This window comes from Penicillium samsonianum (assembly GCF_028829775.1).
Source record: "Penicillium samsonianum strain IBT 33392 chromosome Unknown utg000007l_segment0_segment0, whole genome shotgun sequence".
Lineage (NCBI taxonomy): Eukaryota > Fungi > Ascomycota > Eurotiomycetes > Eurotiales > Aspergillaceae > Penicillium > Penicillium samsonianum.
In genome coordinates this window covers 1,991,639-2,010,551 of record NW_026643265.1, presented here as the reverse complement: position 1 = coordinate 2,010,551, position 18,913 = coordinate 1,991,639, and the positions used below count along the sequence as shown (strand labels likewise).

Genomic DNA, 18,913 nt, shown 5'->3' with positions numbered 1-18,913 from the left:
AATTGGTTACCTTGCACAACAACATCTCCAATAAATATCTCCAGGTGCTATACTTGCCAAAGCTATTTCAACTATATCTCACGGTACACCTTGACGTCTACAAATAGTGTGGAATCCTACTAACATATTGTTAGTCGACTCGATTGGCTCCATATTGAAAGATGTTTCTCAATCTCTTTCGGTCGAAAGAAGCCAGACGAAGAAAGGAAGAAAAGAACCGAATTGTGAAGCAACAAGAGCAAGACCGAAAGCGCCAGCAAGCGGCTGTCGCTGCGTCCAAACCAACTTACATTCCGTACTATACCTCTTCCTCCACATCCGCCCCGTCGACTACCTGGGGTGGTAGCAACTACTATGTCGAGGCTGGTAGCAGCAATCCCGACCCAGGAGCTGGCAATAGCAGCCATCACCATTCCGGCGGCGGAGACGGTAGCCATCATTCTGGCCGTGGTGGCAGCAGCTGTTATTCAGGTGGTGGGTATTCAGGGGGTGGAAGTAGCAGCAGCGATTCAGGCGGTGGAAGTAGCAGCGGTGATTCAGGAGGCAGCTCTAGTTCTGGAGGTGGCTGCTAAATTACAGCGTATCTCTTCCAGTTATCGGGTCTGAGTAGCGAGACTTTCAATGGACGGGCGATAGTCAGAATTGCATACTACTGAATCGGACCATACATTGTCATACAGCCGGATTTCTGTCAGTTATAAGGCCGTATTGTTCTAATTGAGATCTATGTTAGATCAACCTCGCTGTCGCCGGGTAAACTACCCTATATTCAACCATGTATTCAACTCAGTTTTCGACATAATCGTTTGGAACTTACCATGGTCTACTGGTCTATTTTTAGACCATAATTATTTACGCCTTAGCCAGATACACACGAGATCGCAGCATGCCGTCTTAACCTACTTGGAAATCATTCCATCTTTGAAGACCTTCCTTGAGAACCACCAAATACCTCAAAGCTATGACGAATGTCATAACGTCCTTCCAGTGGATTTCAAAGGCACCATCCGCCAGACTATGCTTCGATACTACATGTCTGCCGAGGGACAGCACTTTCAGATCCAGTCCTCGGAGAACGACTTGCACGAAGAGAGGACTCAAAAGAATATGGGTTTTGGTCAGCATATCGCCAACTGTTTCTCTTTGCTATGCTCCATTTCTGCGGCTTAACCAAGTCGCACCCCCTGTAAATATTCCTGCAGGAAGTTGTTGCATGTGGTGGATATAGATATAGTGCACCAGAAGTCCAAAAGTCGTCATCAAAGCTCGAAGGACGGGATTCATCCACCAAAGAGCTCGTGCTCGTTGGAATTGGATGATATGGGACTTAGCGGAGACGACAGAATCAGATTTACCAACAGTGAGAGACTTGGAATGGTGCATTATTTGATCAATTTGGAACCTGAGTGTTGTTGAATGAAGTTGTGAATCAATTCTCTACCTGCCTTCATATTCGGAACACCCCCGGCTCAGCACTTGCTCTGACCCATCGCGGGCTTTGGAAAACTGACCTACCTGTAGTTGTATAGGGCATCGTTACAATGCACTATGCGGTGGTTCCAGCAAGAGTTCCAATCCTATACCGTTGAGAACACTTCTCAGCAATTCAAGGAAAATGGGAAAAGAATTCCCATTACAGATCAGCTTCAATGACTCAGTCAACGTCGAATAACCGTCGCCTGACCTTCGGCCCCCACAGATGAGGCTTGTTGTCCAAGTTGAAATCGCAGAGCTCTTTTTGTCGAGAAATCGTGGACTCCTCTAATAGGGAACCAATCAGGATGCCGTCCTGCCACTCGATAGGCTTAACGCGACAGAGCGTGGCCGAATACAGCCCTGCTTTTGACCAGAAGGTCATCGAATGGTGTCGTTTGCTGGATCCCCGGCTGACTATCACGATACCCCGAACGACAGGGTCGGATCCCGTTGAGGTTAGAGTGTGGCTGCTACCATGCGGCAGTCCGGCAGTTGGGTTTCCGATAAAAAGTAGCGGGAGGAAAATAACGCGGCAGGATCGGCCGAGAGATTCTATGACATAGTCAAGTTCCTGAATTGCCCGAACTGCGGATGGCAAGGAAGCGTTTAGTTCTTGTTCGGGTCCATTTGTCGAGATAGTCATGGTTCCGATATCATTGGTGCGGATGTCTTGGATGGCAGCTCCGTAAGGGATATGCATGACGCCTTCACGGTGAATATGCCAGGCCGACATCACGTATGCGGAAAATTGTTTTAAAACGAAGTCAGTGGGCGGAAAGGACCTGGTTCCCGTTGATGGCAGCATGCTGGGGAGATAAGCAGACATTAGAGAAGGAACCAGAGGTGCTGATTGATAGCGGAAGTTGTCGTGAGCCAAGAAGGGAGTGTCGACTGAAGCGTGCTCGACGAACAAGGTAGACGATTTTGCCCGTTTCTCGGATATGGATCTCCATGAATGAGAGACATAGAAGTACATAGAAGACTCGAATGCCACCAATACTTGTTGGAGCCACTCCGGTAGAGAACTAGGAGTCTGGTCCTCGTTCGGATTATATTCTTGGGGCAGTCGAGCAATTTTGAGCGCAGCCAGCATGGCCTCCGCCCGTGGGTTGCTTGTATGGCGGTTTACTCCTGCAACTATAATGGCAGATCGTGATGCTTGCATCGAAATATTGAGACAGGCTTCTCCAAAACCCCAATCAAGCCAGCGCTTCAAGTTTTTGGAACTTATGATTTCGTCGGCCTGTCTCTGCTGAAGAGAATTGGGAACGTTTCGGATTTCTTGGTCCTGAGGCATCATAACTGACATAATGTTTATGTCTCTGACTCTCATATCCGCAGCATTTAACTGTTCGCCCGTCACGCTCTCCTCCCATGACTTCTGTGCTTCATCTTCTTCCGCCTGGTGCTGTTGCATTATCTGGGCAATCGCCGTTGCCGCGGGCCAACGGTCTAAGACGGGCCATTTGCCCACGAAGGCTGATTTCCACACCCGTCGACGGAATCCGAAAGCCCAATGCATTAATTCAAGTGCTTGGGCAAAAAGTCGAGTCGTTACTATTGATCCGTTCACCGAGCAGAAGCTGCCGGACCTTGTCATCCAAATCTGCGCCGGAGCCAGCACCATTTCTTGGAGAGCCCAGAGGGACGTGAACCAGGGGTCTAGACGCAGTTTTCCGTCAAGCCTCTTTTGAATATGAGGCGGAAGTTTGTCGATACCATTCAGCTGACTTTCCGTTCTAAAATTGGAAGAACTTAAAAGAAGCGACCACAGCAACTGGTCTCCAAAACTTGCCATGACATACGCGAGGTCGTCCTCATAATCAAGAGACCATAAATAGCCTAAGCATGCCTTAGCACCTTCAAAAATAGAAGCTTGTTTTGCGATCTCTTCCTTCTTTTGATTCATGTCATCTTGGTTGATGCAAAGCACATCAACCCAGAAATACCGACATGCAGGAATACCGGTCATAATACCTTTGAGTTGATTGAGCATCTCACCAAAAATATTTGGCTTGATAACCGGGACATTCCAGGGAGTGCCATTGACTCGGCTGTAACCTTCTTTGAACCTTCCCCAGGTATACGAGACGGCGATATAGCCTTGTTGAAGGCGTTCGGGAGTTGCTAAAACAGTTTCGGAAAGTACACTGTCCCAAAGGTACTTGGGCGATCCAGTTTGCTCTGGGCCTAGCCATTCATAATTTCCACTGTGGGGCATTTTCTCTGGAAGTTTTCTCAACTGTTCCGGTAACTGTAGGTCTACAACCCACTTCAGATCCGTATTGAGGGCTTGTCCCTCCGTGCAGGTTTCCCTGGCCCTGGTGGGTCCTGGCTCGCTCGACTCCTCGACGTCGGGAGGCTCTAATGCCACCCATTTTGCCAACCCAAGGTCGACTGCGGTACCAAAGACGTATTGTAAGTCCAGCATATCAGAGTCGTCGTTTAGTGTGCCGTCCGCTACAGCACTTTCCCTCCACCACTGGAATGCTTCAAAAAGCTGGACTTCATAACCCTGAGTCGAGATTTGTGATATCTCTTCAAGTAGTTCATCCAGCTTCATAGAATTTGAATTGTTAGAAGTACGTGTAAAAGTACCCCTGTTTGGGCTAGATCGCCTGGGATGAAAGAGGTCGCGTAGAGGCATTTTGCGGGCAAGTGCAAGTCTTATATTTATATCGGAAACACTGAAGACTGCGGCTTGCTTACGGAGAAAGTTCGTCGTCGCAGTTGGAAAGTTTTGTATAGCCCGAGAGAAATTTGATGGTTTTCTACACGCAATGCTTGTGCGGCCAATTTCGTGACTTCTCAGGGAAGCAGAAACCAGGGCTGACGATCCCACGTCTCAACCTGCGTCTTAGCTTCCAGTCCCCTTCAACTGGTGAAGTCATAAAAGTCGCCCGTTTGGTGGATGGATGAAACCGTCCATGTCATGGGCCACATGTTCACATCACTCCCGTTGTAAGTACAACTGCCGGTTGCCTAGACCTCGCCCAAACGCGGGTCTGAGCTTCAACCTTGGAAACAAGCCCGACAGATAACCTTAAACTTATAACCAGCCCCACCATTTATTACCATGCATTATGGACCGTCGCCGTTTTCTTCTAGAATTTATATTACTAATATTACTACCACGAGGCCCGTAATGCATGGCAATAAATGGTGGCGCCGGTTAGTGAGTTAACGTACAAGCCAGTGGGCCACCCCAAAACATCATATTAAAGACGATATTTTACAACCTCGTAGCATCATAACAACTGCTAGTTATAACTTTAAAATTTGCATGGCGATTGGTCTAGTCATTAAGAACAGCATATAGGAGATTTAGGTTGATAACCTGTTAATCAAACATACATATTTACCAAAATATACACCGTAATTTAGCTGGATTGAGCTCACCATGGGAGGGTTTTGGCTAGGCCTAGTACTCGTGTTATCAAGTAACCGTATGGCACATGGAACATACTCCCTTAGCCACGCTGTCAAAATGTGACAGGGTCATGTCTTTGGATGGATGATGACGATCACGCTCGTGATATTTCGAGATCGCCGCACCTGTTTCTGATGTCAAGGCTACAGGCATTGGCCGAATCTTTCGCAAACATTAGAGACCATTGCCACGCATTACACAGAAAGTTCCCTATCTACTGCACGCACCCGGCGAATTCTTGTTGCCTTCTTTCACAACCTCCGATATTCACCGCATCCCCCTCCCCAACCATTGTTTCTGCCTTGCCCCTATGTACTTCCGCCCTGTATATTTTACCAACGGCCGCAGCTGACATCCTGTCAGTGATACAGTCGGTAGCGAATTCCAGGTAACGAGGAAACCTGACCTCACCTTTATATCGGTCCGCTCTGGCTTGGAGCCTCAATCGAGATAATACAAATTTCGCTCACAGTCCTCCTCGAAGCCGTCAGCAACACAACGCGGAAATGTCATCCACATCGATCATAATTGGCGCCCTCGGCTCTGTCATCGGCTACCTAGGCGCCGAAGCTGCGACAGAGTCTTTCTTCGAACGTCTTCTCTGGCCTGAGCGATTTTTCAACGACGCCACCCCATATGTCTTGCTCAGACTTACGCTTTGCCTGCCCATGTCGGGCCCACTTCACGGGGCAGCGCTCGAGTCCCTCGACACGTTCCGCAATAATGGTTTGTACCTGGGAACAAGGCGAGGCAATATGCTCGGGACCACATTTTACCACGACACGGAGGCCAAGTACTATCACCTGATGGGTCCGAATACAAACCAAAAAGGAAATGCAAAAGATGCGAGAAATGGGTTTTGGGTGCAGGTTCTGAGGGAAGTTAAATGCAAGAACCGCGATGCGCGCTTACCGGCACAGGATCCGGAGGATCCTACAACGGATAGGTGAATGACGATTAGCACCGTTCTTGGCTTCTCAGGTCAAGCGGTGGCCACGCGCGATATTAAATGTTTAATTAATTTGTCCCTACTGTATTTATTTTCTAATTGTGACACTAAGACCCCTTCACATCTCCTCTTCGTAACATGCCAACTATTATGCACATTCTTTGTTCCTGGACTTTTCACCTATTCCAAGTAATATGGTATCCCTTAGATATCGTATTTTGTTCAATCTTCAAGGCCTTGCGAGGTCAGATACAAAATACTAGTGACTCTGACGCGAATGATACGTCTTCTCTACCGACTTCCGCAATTGTAAGTACCAAGGGGTAATTGTTGACTTCGTTGATTGCTTATGGTTATAGAATGGCTAGACCAAACACGTAAATGCTGAGCCCTATGTTGATTTCATCGAAGTGCCCCGATATTACCCCCTAGGGGTTATAGAGATTATCGGTCGCGGTAGCGAGTGTTTCGTCGGTGCCATTGATGAGTTTACGGTCTTGAAATATCCATGCATTCCTGGCGATTATCAGAGCGTTTAAATAGAGGCCTAGCTTCTTGATGTTCTTACAGGCTATCCCTATGTTATCGCCTTAAAAGGCCTCATAGAAAATGGTCTTATTCTCTAGCGCGTATCTAACGGTTCTTGGAACGAATATATCATATCATAGTCATTCATACCTCTTGACAGGAGGCTCCTCTAGTGTAAAAAAGCTGCCGAAGCAATCAGTTATTTCCATGGAAAACGTGTTATTACTGTGACATAAACCTTCGGAATCTCCTGCTTGATAGCAATCTTAATATACTACTTGCAGACTTCCAGGGGATGCTGAAGTCCGTTGATGGCGACACATTGCTGGATCGACTCTCTCGGGAGTGCTTAAAGTCATATCAGCCTCGAGTCCATAGGGATTATGCGTGTGTGGTAACCGATCTTTTTGCGCTTGGTTCCGCTATTTACTTTATTATGACTGGGTATGAGGTCTTTCTTGAACTTGACAGCTTATAGGATGATGAAGAGATCTTGTCACGCTTCCAAAATGGACTCTTCCCGAACGATAATCACCCTTACTCTTAAATTACAGAAAAATGTTAGAAGCAGCAATACCGGCGGGCTGCTGAGGTTGTTTTAGATCTTTCTCTCATTCAAATTACCTAGGTAGGCGCTAAAACATATTCGGGAATCGATACACATTGTACGTCTTTATATCGTGTTGCTTCGCATTACTCCTCTATTGCTACTTTAGGAGAATCTATCCTGTTCTCGGCCCATGAGGACTAATTGAATACCAATGTAAGGCCTACGGTTGATCTCTTTTGACGAAGCATACTAGTACGGTCAAGGTAAAGGTTGATGAGGGAAATAAATCGAAAATAAAGCGTGCAGGTTAAGCAAGTTAGAATTGCAACTTCAACAATTTTACTAAGCTCATAGCGGGAAAGACTGTTCACTGCTGTTACAGTCGTTGATTCCCACGGCCATAAATCAACCTTCAATGTATTCAGCACATCAACGTGCCATCTAGCAAAAAAAAGAAAAGAGAACGACAGGAGCTACCAAATTTACTTCGTTACCTATCACCTAGCTATATGTTATCATTGCCAAATTGTGTAGACAGAGAGAACGGTATAAATGCACAGAACAATCTAAAGATAGAAAATAGAAGCGATAAAAGCCATGAAGTGAGGAAACGTCGTAATCGCTGTCTCTAAGCCTCAACACCTAGGAAATATGCCTCCCTTTTTGTTAGACTGGCCCATATGCTGGTCCTTATATCCACCGCAATTTTTCTTACCGCATAGCGGCTGAGGATCATATTTTGTGAGGACGTATTTAGGCAGTGCAGTGCAATTAACAAATTTAGTGGTATAGACAAATCGAGTGCACATATTGATGATTTCTGAGCGGGTCTGGCTTATGTTAGATTAGGGGTAAGATTTGAGCGATTGGTAAGTTATAGAACAGCGGTGTTAAATAGTAATACAATCACGGACGGTTTGGTTTGTAACTGGTAATCTCCCTGATTAGACCTTCTCTATAAATTCCTCGCATCTCTTCTCGTCGCCCGCATATTCACCATTCTCAAGCTCCATCTTTTGGATTTCAGCATTGAAATGAGTCATTCGCTTGGCAAACTCCTTCTCCTCATCCCACACGAAAACGCTCTTGCTGGCGAACAGGAAGTCGATCTGCTCAAGTGTGCGGCCAGCAGTCTCGGGGAAGAAACAATAAATGAGAGGGATGTACAAGAACATGGCGGCACCGAAGACGTAAAATGTCTGAGAAGAAAGAAGTCAGAAATTAAAATATGGGAAAGGGAGGAAAGAACTAACTTTTTCTTGGATTCCGGCGAACATAACGGGGACCAGCAGCGATCCAGCGCCGTAGCCGACTGCCCAACCCGCAACACCAAAAGCGTTACCCTTAGCGCGCAGCCATGTCGGGAAAATCTCGGTCGGATAAATGAAAGGAATCATCAACCAGGAAGAGCTGAAGACAGCCACGTAGAGGAAAACCATGGCAGCGGCTCCGGTTCCGTACTGTTCAGCCTTATCTGGGTTATTGACGGCTCCACGGTTCAGACCGCCACTGGAGGAAAGTCAGTAAGAGCAACGCCAAGGGCGAAATGTATTGGTACTCACAGAGTAAAAAGAATTATACCTAGAGCGACCGCTCCCCAGTAGAGGGTCCTGCGACGACCCACTCGGTCTAACACCAAGGCAGCGACACCAGTTCCCAGGATACCGCAGGTCATACACAGGGCAGACAACCAGTTTGATTTAAAATCATCAAAGCCAGCAGTGCGATAGATATTGCCCGAGTAGATGACGACCGCCGCGATACCCGTGCCATACTGCATCATAACCTGGAGCCAAAAGGCCAACTGGATACGACGGCAAATGTGAATATCCCCCGAACCAATGCCCAAGAACATTTTGAAATAGCTGGAGCTTTGCGTCTCATGTTCTATCTGCACGACAGCGACAATTTCGCGAATTTCTTTCTGCACATCCGGGTGGTCGCGGTCACCATCTCCACGAAGCTTGGTGATGATCTCGAATGCCTCTTCGTTCCGTCCCTCCTTGATGAGCCATCGAGGCGATTCAGGAATGAGCATGGTTCCAAGGACGAGGAAGCAAACTGGGATCACTTGGCATGCAAAGCAGAAGCGCCATCGAAATGTGCCGCCGGCGTAGTCGGTGAAAGAGGTAGCAAAGCCAATCCAGGAAGACAAGGAAATGCCTCCGAAGTTAGCGAGGAAAGTCAAAGCGATCATTTGACCGCGATGACTCGCTGGAGCCAGCTCTGCGGTCCACGAGGGAGCAATAACGATAATGAAAGAGACACCAACACCTGCAACGACCCGGGCGCAGAGCATGTGCGTGAGATTCATGGCACTTGCCTGAAGAATAACCCCGACAAGACACCAGAGACAGGCCATCCAGATCCCTTTGATACGTCCGTAGGCATCGGAGAAACTGCCGGCCCAGAAGGCCCCGAGGAGAGCGCCGAAATAGTACATGGCAGCGATGCCACCCTGCAGAGAGGGCTTGATGACTTTACCATGCTCATCGGCGAAGCCCATACGATACTGCAGTTGTGATATTCGATTAGTTCACTCTTCCGTTTCTAGTCAGATCATGGTTCAGAGGACTGCAGTACATACTCCATATTCTGGGGCAACATTGACAGCGCCCATTACACCCTGGCTCATGCCCTCATATGAAATGGCAATGGCAGAGACTGCAGTAATCAACTTGAGCAGCCGAGGTCCAGGGACCGTCCGCCAGAATCCTTTCAGGGTCATGTTGGATAGCAGTGAATTAAGGGAGGAAACAATGAGCAAAGGCAACTTGGAATGGATAGAAAATGTATAGAAACCAAGAGAGACTCAACCCTATTGATAGAGAAGGGATCATTTTTGTATCAGGGACATGGGGGATGTTTATAGACCATGAGTGGTTCCCTCCCGTAGAATGAATGATGATAGAGATAGGATTAACACCAGCAAACTCTCATGGTTTCTTATTTCTCCATGGGTAGAGATAGAATTAACTCTAAATCCAAAAGCCTCGGGGCGAGTTTGCCACTTTCAGATTCGCCTCCACCTCCGCAACCCCAAATCCCGAGTTCTCCATCTTCCCCACAAGTTATAATCAACCCTTTTCTCCACTTGATCCTGTTTACTCTCTGATCTCGTCTCGAGATTTCTTCTTTCAGACGGACTTCACTCAATCTTGCAATAATCCTATACTAATTTGGACTCCGGTAGACCCCAAAGGTCTCAACATGGGAAAGCTTCGCTCCAAAAATGGATGGTTAGTCTTCCCCCGCAAACTTTCCTTACACTACACAAGCTATACACCTCGCCTATCGAGGATTGAGTGGAACTGTGGCTAGTTCAGATCTACATTACTTGCCTTCGGAGTTTTCTCGGAAAGTTTGCCAGGCAGAACTATGGACTGCGTGACTGTTGCCGACAAAGTGTCCAAGCTCCATCATTCATCGCTATTCATTGCTAAGTTCATCACAGCCTAACTTGCCGGAAGAGACATGTCAAATGTAAGCCATTGAAAATTTCGATGTAGGCTAAATCCAATACTTACCTGAGAACAGGCGACCAAGTCCAGCCGATCTGTGGGCAATGCCAAAAAAAGAACCGGCAATGTCTACGAGAAGACCCACCCAATCGCTTCAGAATCAGGCCGTATCAACCAAGAAAGGCTAGGAAAGACCCCAAGGATGCTCCTAGCCATGATCATGATGAAATGCCACACCTTCCGGAACACGGAATTGCAGACGGAGTGGTTGCTAATGCAACCAGCCCTGAACGCACCACCAATCCAAGTTATGCCGAATTTCATAACCACCAACACGAAATTACCTCAGTGACATCACCATACAACTCTCAAGGATCTACTATCCTGCGAGAACACACCAGTGGCTCTGTTTCCACGCCTTTGGTGGCATCCTCAGTCAACGATACTACCACATCTTCTTACTTCAACGTGGCTGGAATCCAGATCTCCCAGCTGCTCCAACCGGACTCGTTAAGTCCATGGTCTCCGGGTTCGCACGCAGGTGCGATACATGCAGGGTCTCCACTGACTTACAGAGAAGCTTACCTTGTACACCACTTTGCCACGCACCTCGGGCAATGGCTTGACTGCACCGATGCATCCCGTCAGTTCACTCGGAAAATCCCCATCCTGGTCAAGCAATCACCGATCTTGCTGTATGCTGTGCTTTCTTACGCGTCCCGGCACGTCGGCGATGCCGAAATGGCCGAGCAGGCATATGAGCGGTGCGTAGAACTACTGATCCTCTTTCTGAGCTCGGAAACGGTTGCCGACGATGACATCTTGCTGTGTACCATTGTCATCCTGCGGGTTTTTGAACAGTTGAATGGTGAGTCTGAGAGAGTTACGAGTCATCAGGAGAAGCCCAGGCTAATCTCTTCGGGGGCTGAAACAGTCATGGTAACTGGTAGCGATCAGGAGCGTCATTTAGCCGGCTGCTCGGCTCTGCTCCGGGCATCGCAAGGACGAGAGGTGGACCCCTCGGCCCCGAGGTTGCGGCACGCGGCTTTCTGGGTGTATCTGCGTCAGTGCCTGTACAATGCTTGTGTTCATCAGCAGTCTCCAAATGTGGATTTGGACTTGGTTCTCATCCCCCCTCCGAGCGAAGGTGACTCTCTGAGCAATCTGAATTCGGAAACAGCATGGGCCAACACTATGACTTGGATCTGTGCCACTGTGGTACACTTCTGCTTTGGGCCAAGTTATCCTGAACCTTCTACCAGAATGTTGCGATGGCAAGAGCTATCCGAGGCCGTCGATAGCTGGATGAGCACCCGACCGAGTACCTTTGATCCAATCTGGTATAGCGAAGCCGTTCCGGGCAGTGGAAACCCTTTCCCAGAGATATGGTTTACGGCAGACTGGCATAGTATGTGTTCCAGAAGTCTTATACTTTGCGCTGTCTAATGTACTTTGCAGTTATGGCATTCGGATACTATCATCTTGCCTGTATGCTCTTGATCATTTACAAGCCATCGCCGAAATTTGCAGTCAGAGGGGTCCATGGCACAGCTCGTGAGTCTGATGTAAGCTCTGATTTTTGCTGTATGAATGAGTCCTCTTTGACACCATCACATCCGGGTCATGAAGCACGCTCGCGCCATCTGTGGTGCATGCAACAGTTCCCCTTCGACGGTGCCATCGTTGATCACGCTATGTCATTCCACCTTTATTTGTGAGACCTTTCCCGCCTTCTTCATGTGGGATCCAGTTACTGACATTTGACAGGGGGTCCCTTGATGACAGATTCAGCAGAAAGGGAGGAACTAATGAGATTGCTGCGAGATATGGAAACGAAGCATGCGTGGCCGACGAGTTGGATAGTGAATTCTCTAAAAGAAGAATGGTCGATAACGTAAACTCGTCCACACTGCCTACCTAGGTACATCAGGTAATAATAAAAGGGAATTGATCTATGCGACAAAGGAAACTCATTGGCCTTCATTAAACGATATCACGGCATACTTTCCGTTTTGGATCCAGGCACCATTGGGCGCCTCCTCATTCAACGCATCAACCTCCCTCTGGGTCGGGACGCCAACACAAACGTCAGACTTGTTCGTGCGAAGGGCCAAAATCTTGATGCCGCTCTGCTTTCCAAGGGGACCCAGGGCCTCCTCGTACGTCGTGGTATGAGGCCACAATCCATCCCTCGTCAGTTTGCGGTAGTTGAGGTCGCCCTTGAAGATGACCAGATAGCTGTTCTGGAGCTCCTTGAGGAGAGCGGGTGCCTTGGACGGCATCTCGTGGAACGAGAACGATGTCGTCCAGAAAGGGTCGCTCGTGGTCGTGATCGCGCCCGACTGGAAGAACTTGAGCAGTCTCGGGGTGAGTCGGTCGAGAAACTCGCGACTTGGGAAGCAATCGGACGAATCAAGATGCTTGAATAGTGACTCGATATCTGAGGGAATGACATCGCTGACGAACCACGGGGATTCTTTGGTATGCAGTCTGACAGAGGTAGCAATGCCGGCATCGAGCAGGTAAGCGGCATAGAGCACATCGGTAAAGAGCTCGAAGCCAGCATTGTCGAGGACAATGTCAATCTGGCGACTAGACTGACCGGCAGTGCGTCGAAGATACGCCCATACGTCGTCCGTGTCATTGTCGACGATGTTGCGCTGGCTCTTCTGGATGGCATCTCGGCCTTGCAATTTTTGTAAGTCCTCCAGAGTCAGATTAGCGAGGAGTGACAAGTCTGTGGCGTTTCCCCACAAGGTGACCTCCGTCATCTCGATAAAACGCAACTTCTTAGCCTCTTCTTTGCTCTCATCTTGGACAAGTCCACTTTCGGCAATGGTCTGCATGTAACGGCTGGCGAGCTCCTCCACGGCAGCTCTTGACTTGACAAAGGTAGAGTCTTTTTGGCGCCTGAAAACATCATAGTCCTGCCAGTATTTTGAGGAGTTGAAGATGCCTTGGATACGTCTGGTGGAATTTTCAGCGCAATTCTTGGATCAGTTTTTTGCAACAGCAACAGTCGTACCTATACATGTAGCACTCTCCAAAGAGCCAAGGGCAGTTGATCCAACTGCACTCGCCAATTGAAGCCAACTGATTGTTCCACTCTTGAACATCGGGCTTGCCGTCATCTTGCAATAGTCTGACGGGTCGTGAGTTTCTGCATTTCAGCGCTTGGAGAAGACGTACGTACGTAAGGGCATAGTTCTTTATAATTTCGTTCTTGATGTCCTTGAGGGCAATCTGAATGGCGATGCTCTCCACTCTTTTCTGGTCGTCAATATCCTCCATGGCGGCTGTCTCGCCCATATCGTCCACGGTGCCCTGAATGATTTTGGCCCATCGGGTCTCAGCCGTCTGTTTAGCCATTGACCCCTCATCCGAGGTCCAAACCGAGCGAATAGCTTTCATGGTGGCGGAAGGCATGATAATGTGATTGTAATAGATTCGACTGGGCAAGGTCAGGGAAGCCGGAACCGCAGATTCCTGAGACTCTTTAAGTATTTTTAGTTAGTTGAAAATAGCACGGATCATCCTCACCTGGTCAATGGAAAAGAGAGGGATGCCCTGACCAGCGCTCGGGATTGATTCACTCGCCATCCCCATCCCATCCATGAAACCCATCCACGCATATACGATCTTCTCGACCAATGACATGGGATGCAGGGACCGGAAATGGTCGCATAAACGGCCTGCGACTGACGGCTTAAACGGTTCTCCACTTTTTCGCAACTCCGGGGATGTGCCGGTCCGTGCACCTCGTCTCGAAGATACCCAATTAGGCAATTCTGGCTTGCTTCCTCGGGCTCGGTCATGGATCTCGCGAAGCCCATCCCCGAATCTGCCCTTCTCGGCATTCTGTCTTGCGCATGACTTCGGCAATCAGGAATGATGGGGGTATGTTGTTTGCCCAGCACGAATTGGGGTCGGGTTTTCAAAGGTATATGAAGTGGTTCTTCGCTCCTCTGGATTACAGTTGGAATCAAAGTCATCGAATTGCATTACGAAATGGTCACTTCAGTTGGATTTCCCGAGCCCAATGGCTCTGCTCACGTCAACGGCACTCGCCGTTGTGTTGCCGATGGCACCCTCGACATCACAGTTATGGGAATGAACAGCGGTACGGCCATGGATGGCATTGACTGCGCCCTGGTTCGTTATCGCCAGGCTTCACCTGAAGCTCCTTTGCACATGGAGATCCTTAAGGTACGACGGTCCTCTGAAAGACTTTTTCTCCAATCAACTCTAGCGGAACTGACAAATCACCCTAAAACAGTACGACGAGTTCCCTGTTCCGCTGGATATCAAGAAGCCCGTCCTCACCATGCTTCGCGAAACAAAAACTACTCCCTCCCTCATGTCCCAGCTGAATGTCCAGCTCGGCAACATGTTCGGCGAGACAGTCAAGCTCTTCTGTGAGAAGCACAACGTACCCATCGATAGCATCGACCTCATCGGCTCGCACGGCCAGACCATTTGGCTTCTCTCCATGCCCGAGATTAGTGAGACCCGGTCCGCCTTCTGCCTCGGCGAGGGAACTATCATGAGTGGCTTGACCCACATCACTACAGTTACCGACTTCCGCATGGCTGAACAGGCGGTCGGCCGCCAGGGTGCTCCTCTCGTCGCTTTGATCGACGGCCTCCTCCTTCATCACCCCACTGAATGGCGCATCTGCCAGAATATCGGTGGTATCGCTAACCTCTGCGTTATTCCACCGGACAGCGAGGGCGGCGTCGATGCCATGGTCGACTGGGACTGTGGCCCGGGTAACATGTTCATCGATGCCGCAATGCGCTACTTCACCAACGGCGAGATGGAGTATGACCGCGACGGCGAGTGGGGTGCTCAGGGTACCATCAACCAGGCAGTAGTCGACAAGTTCCTCGACAACAACAAGTACTGCAACCATCTGCCCCCTAAGACGACGGGTCGTGAGACCTTCGGTGACAACGGGGCCCAGGAGATCATCGACGAGTGCTTGGCTCTGGGCATGAGCAAGTACGACATCATCGCCACTATCACCCGCACCACCGCCCAGAACATTGTCAAGCAGTACCGCACCTTTTTCCCCCGGTTCAACATTGATATTGACAAGATCGCCGGTGTCTATATGTGCGGTGGTGGTGCCCACAACCCCAACATCATCAAGTACCTCAAGGCGCAGCTGCCAAATTCGAAGATTCTCAGTCTTGATGAGACGGGTATTCCTTCCGATGCCAAGGAGGCAGTTTCGTTCGCTCAGCAGGCTCTCGAGGCTATCCTCGGCCGTGCTGCTCTTGTTCCTATTAACAGTGACACGCTGACTCCGAATACCATCTCGGGTAAGATTGCTCCGGGATTGCGTTGGAGAGAAGTTATGGCAATGGCAGTGGAATTCGGAAAGGGTCAAGCCCAGTTGCCGACGGTCAAGGAGATGATAATTGACCGGCCTTACACCGAATGGAAGCCTTAGAAGGATGTAAAAGTGCAACTATTAGTTTGTATGATTAATGACTTGCATACAAGGGTATAAGAATGGGATGATTTAAATATACCGTTTTTATCGACTTTGAAGTATATTTTCTGGTTGGATGGCTCTCCATCCCGTTCTCACCCCGTTCTCACCTCGGTCACCTCGGTCTCCAGAATTCTCACCCATATCACCCACACTCACCCTAAGACAAAATTTTTCGCCATTTTAATTTTCAAGGCGTCTTGAGAATTGGCCGTGTACTATATGTGGCTTAAGTACGGCTGAGCGGACGGGAAGCCCTGTTTTCCACACCCTATGGTCGTATGTAATTAATTTACCACTGGAGAATATGATATTGTCAGATTGCTTTAGATATCGGTGACAAGGGTGAAAAATATCATTCTTCTCTACTACTGATCTGATCATCTTCTTCTTCCCTCTTTGCTCTCGCGGGGACATCATGACCCCGACTCGCCCTACTTAATTCCCGACCAAGTACCTCAGTCAACTCCCTAAGCAACCACTGAACCTCACTCTTTTCGCCAAGCAAAGGATTTTTCTTATCAGTCCAACTCCACTCTCGTGCTGCTTGCGCCTGTTTATCATCGGCTTCATCCCTAAGGATATCGGGCTTGTTATCTCCTGCAATCAGGCCGATATAATACTCCCATTCTAGATAGTCGAACTTCCGGGATGGAGTATTGCAGGCGTATTCAGTCATTTTGCGCAGCTCTTGGAAGAGCAGGTAGAGGTATTGGTGGATGTTTTCAGCGGCGGTGTCGCCGCGCTGCCCCGGTGGGTAATCTTTCTTGCGTTCCTTTACGTCGAGAGGATTGTCGTTTGGTTCTTTATCGGGATCGTTGGTTTTGTTTGCGGGCTGTCCTGCACCTTCCTTTTCGCCCGTCGTTTCTTCGATCCACCACCCGATCCAGGAGATGTGAGTTAGTGCCTTAAGTCGATCCATGAAGGGTTGGTCACCGGGCAGAATAGTGAGCTCGCCAATGAATAGCGTAATGTCACGGATAAATCGAATGGCAGTATCGCCAAGGTTGGAGATGAGAATGGTAATCGTAGGAACGGCAAGCAGGGACCAAAAAACGAAGAAGGATTTACCCAAGCTACTAATCGGATACAAATCTCCATACCCAATTGTCAGGAGACTTGTATAGGCAAAGTACAGAGCCTCAAAGTACGACCACTTTGCGTTCGACTCCGAGCGCCAGAAAACCACACCTCCGATCAGCCATACCGCCATCCAAAGCAAAAAGGAAATCAAGAGCGAGAGCCATTTGTGTTGGACGTTTGCCAGCTCACGCACCTGGCGCATGGCGATAAACTCTTGTTTGCGCTGTTCCCGCTCACTGCGGCCCTCCGCTTTGGCGTCCCTCTCCCCGAGCGAGGGAATAATACCTTTAACACGAGAACGGTCCGAGAAGGCTTCTTTGAGAAGGTATTTGCGCGTGCGTGCTGTCAAGATATTGCCAATCTTTTGCTTGCCATTTTCCAACATAAGCGTGCGTATGGAGGAGATAATAAGACCTAGGATAATAATGCCTCCGATGGCATATGGGAAAAGCAAACCTCGGCCGAGGTGCGTACTCGGCGAGAAATTACCCACGCCGATGGTGAGTAATGTGTAGTCTGCGAAATAGACTGCATCCAGGAAGCGCCACCCCTCGACCTTGGAATAAACGGCTGCACCGCCGAGAAGGTAGAAACAGAAAATGATGGTTTGCAGCATAAGTGTGCGTTGACTGGTAGTCAGGTTGTATTTTCGGCTGTAGCAGCCACGGTAGGCGCCATATCCAGTCACTACCATCAAAGATGCGATGATGGAATATATCCCTGCTGCGAATGCGCCGTAGTAGTAACTCTGCGAGTAGATCCGGCCGTTGTTCTCGGGCTTGTACATGTCCACGCCGAAGGGAATCAAGATTGCGATCAAGAACGCCGATGAGATGTACCAGCCTACGATGATGATTGGCTGGGCAGTTTCGAAGCGGATGCGTCGGGCCATGTTGAGCGAGAGGGCTAGGTTGGCGATAAGTGCAAAGACAAGTGATATTGCGTTGATAGCGGTGACCCTGCAACGCATCTTCTGTTACTCAGAGAATCATTTAAGGTATGTTTGATCAGATTAAGTACCATTTCGGATCCGGGACATCTGTCCCACCGCTGCTGGTGAGGTCCATTCGCCATGGTTGTGACAAAGAACAGATATTGAAAGCGCTAGCCATCGGCCCGAAAGTGCCCTGAAAAAGAAAATAAGAATGCGGACGTCAAAAGTGATCCAGTAGGGTTCCGCATACAGCTACCAGAGGGTATGCCGTACTTGCAAGCCACCAACGCGCAGCTTGCTGGTACTGGGCATCGTTTTGCAAGGAGTTATCGTTTTCGTCTATCTTCTGATTTGGAGAGCTGGAGGTGCAATCGAGAGCCACTGCCTCGTCAGCAACGGCGTCATCGAGACCAGGATCGTTCATTTGATGCGTGTTTGATACAAGGGAATCTCGTATACTCTGTCGTTTGATCACGACCTAGCTGGAATATGGAGGATGGATGTGAAGCCCACATTATCTACTAGAATTCTAGAAAGGGGCAGAGGCAGTGGGGTCATCATATGCTGAATTGATTTCAGTGGCGCATTCAAAGCCAAGTAAAGCTTGTATATTGTAACAACCTTGGAAGTCTAGTAATAGGTTATGATTGGTGTGCACTGCCGAGGAGAAATAAAAAGCAACGTCGACGTCATATCACGTGGCTTCCTTGTTTTGGCTACCACGGAACTTCTAATGCGATCCATGGTCCTGGAAAAACATTATATTGGGATCGCAGTGTAAGAAATATGGAGCGAAATGCCGACCTGCGAGCATGTTATTTGCACAATTTATCGGACTTTCAGTCGTATCACCTAATATACGTTGATGAGTCTGGATGTGATACAGTAGAATTCGAAATCAGTTTACCCCTTAAGCACACACCCTTTGCTTACCGGCCCGTAATCCAAACGGGTTGAAGCCTAATTCGGTTAGATCGTAAATAGTGTCTGTTTATGAGTGGCCAA

General features: G+C 48.7%; 8 protein-coding genes across 8 annotated transcripts; 4 read left to right on the top strand and 4 right to left on the bottom strand.

Moving 5' to 3' along the window:
- Positions 1-161: 161 nt before the first annotated feature.
- N7471_011607 (uncharacterized protein) lies at positions 162-572 on the top strand (the record flags this gene model as incomplete). The annotated part of the gene is made up of 1 exon (XM_057284326.1): positions 162-572. The coding sequence occupies one exon, from the start codon at positions 162-164 to the stop codon at positions 570-572; it is 411 nt and encodes a 136-aa protein (XP_057130592.1).
- Positions 573-1,654: 1,082 nt separating this feature from the next.
- N7471_011606 (uncharacterized protein) lies at positions 1,655-4,039 on the bottom strand (the record flags this gene model as incomplete). The annotated part of the gene is made up of 1 exon (XM_057284325.1): positions 1,655-4,039. One exon carries the CDS (start codon positions 4,037-4,039, stop codon positions 1,655-1,657), a length of 2,385 nt encoding a protein of 794 aa, XP_057130591.1.
- A 1,373-nt stretch (positions 4,040-5,412) lies between these two features.
- Positions 5,413-5,856, top strand: N7471_011605 (uncharacterized protein; the record flags this gene model as incomplete). The annotated part of the gene is made up of 1 exon (XM_057284324.1): positions 5,413-5,856. The coding sequence occupies one exon, from the start codon at positions 5,413-5,415 to the stop codon at positions 5,854-5,856; it is 444 nt and encodes a 147-aa protein (XP_057130590.1).
- Positions 5,857-7,877: 2,021 nt separating this feature from the next.
- N7471_011604 (putative MFS monosaccharide transporter) lies at positions 7,878-9,661 on the bottom strand (the record flags this gene model as incomplete). Its single annotated transcript, XM_057284323.1, has 4 exons — positions 7,878-8,132; positions 8,187-8,442; positions 8,496-9,445; positions 9,521-9,661. 4 exons carry the CDS (start codon positions 9,659-9,661, stop codon positions 7,878-7,880), a joined length of 1,602 nt encoding a protein of 533 aa, XP_057130589.1.
- Positions 9,662-10,143: 482 nt separating this feature from the next.
- Positions 10,144-12,315, top strand: N7471_011603 (Zn(II)2Cys6 transcription factor domain-containing protein; the record flags this gene model as incomplete). The annotated part of the gene is made up of 5 exons (XM_057284322.1): positions 10,144-10,172; positions 10,388-10,416; positions 10,471-11,802; positions 11,853-12,108; positions 12,162-12,315. 5 exons carry the CDS (start codon positions 10,144-10,146, stop codon positions 12,313-12,315), a joined length of 1,800 nt encoding a protein of 599 aa, XP_057130588.1.
- A 49-nt stretch (positions 12,316-12,364) lies between these two features.
- N7471_011602 (damage-control phosphatase ARMT1 family protein) lies at positions 12,365-13,820 on the bottom strand (the record flags this gene model as incomplete). Its single annotated transcript, XM_057284321.1, has 2 exons — positions 12,365-13,361; positions 13,420-13,820. 2 exons carry the CDS (start codon positions 13,818-13,820, stop codon positions 12,365-12,367), a joined length of 1,398 nt encoding a protein of 465 aa, XP_057130587.1.
- Positions 13,821-14,402: 582 nt separating this feature from the next.
- On the top strand, positions 14,403-15,849 carry N7471_011601 (UPF0075 family protein; the record flags this gene model as incomplete). Its single annotated transcript, XM_057284320.1, has 2 exons — positions 14,403-14,600; positions 14,671-15,849. 2 exons carry the CDS (start codon positions 14,403-14,405, stop codon positions 15,847-15,849), a joined length of 1,377 nt encoding a protein of 458 aa, XP_057130586.1.
- Positions 15,850-16,246: 397 nt separating this feature from the next.
- On the bottom strand, positions 16,247-18,332 carry N7471_011600 (potassium channel family protein; the record flags this gene model as incomplete). Its single annotated transcript, XM_057284319.1, has 3 exons — positions 16,247-17,933; positions 17,995-18,101; positions 18,159-18,332. The coding sequence occupies 3 exons, from the start codon at positions 18,330-18,332 to the stop codon at positions 16,247-16,249; spliced, it is 1,968 nt and encodes a 655-aa protein (XP_057130585.1).
- Between the last annotated feature and the right edge of the window lie 581 nt (positions 18,333-18,913).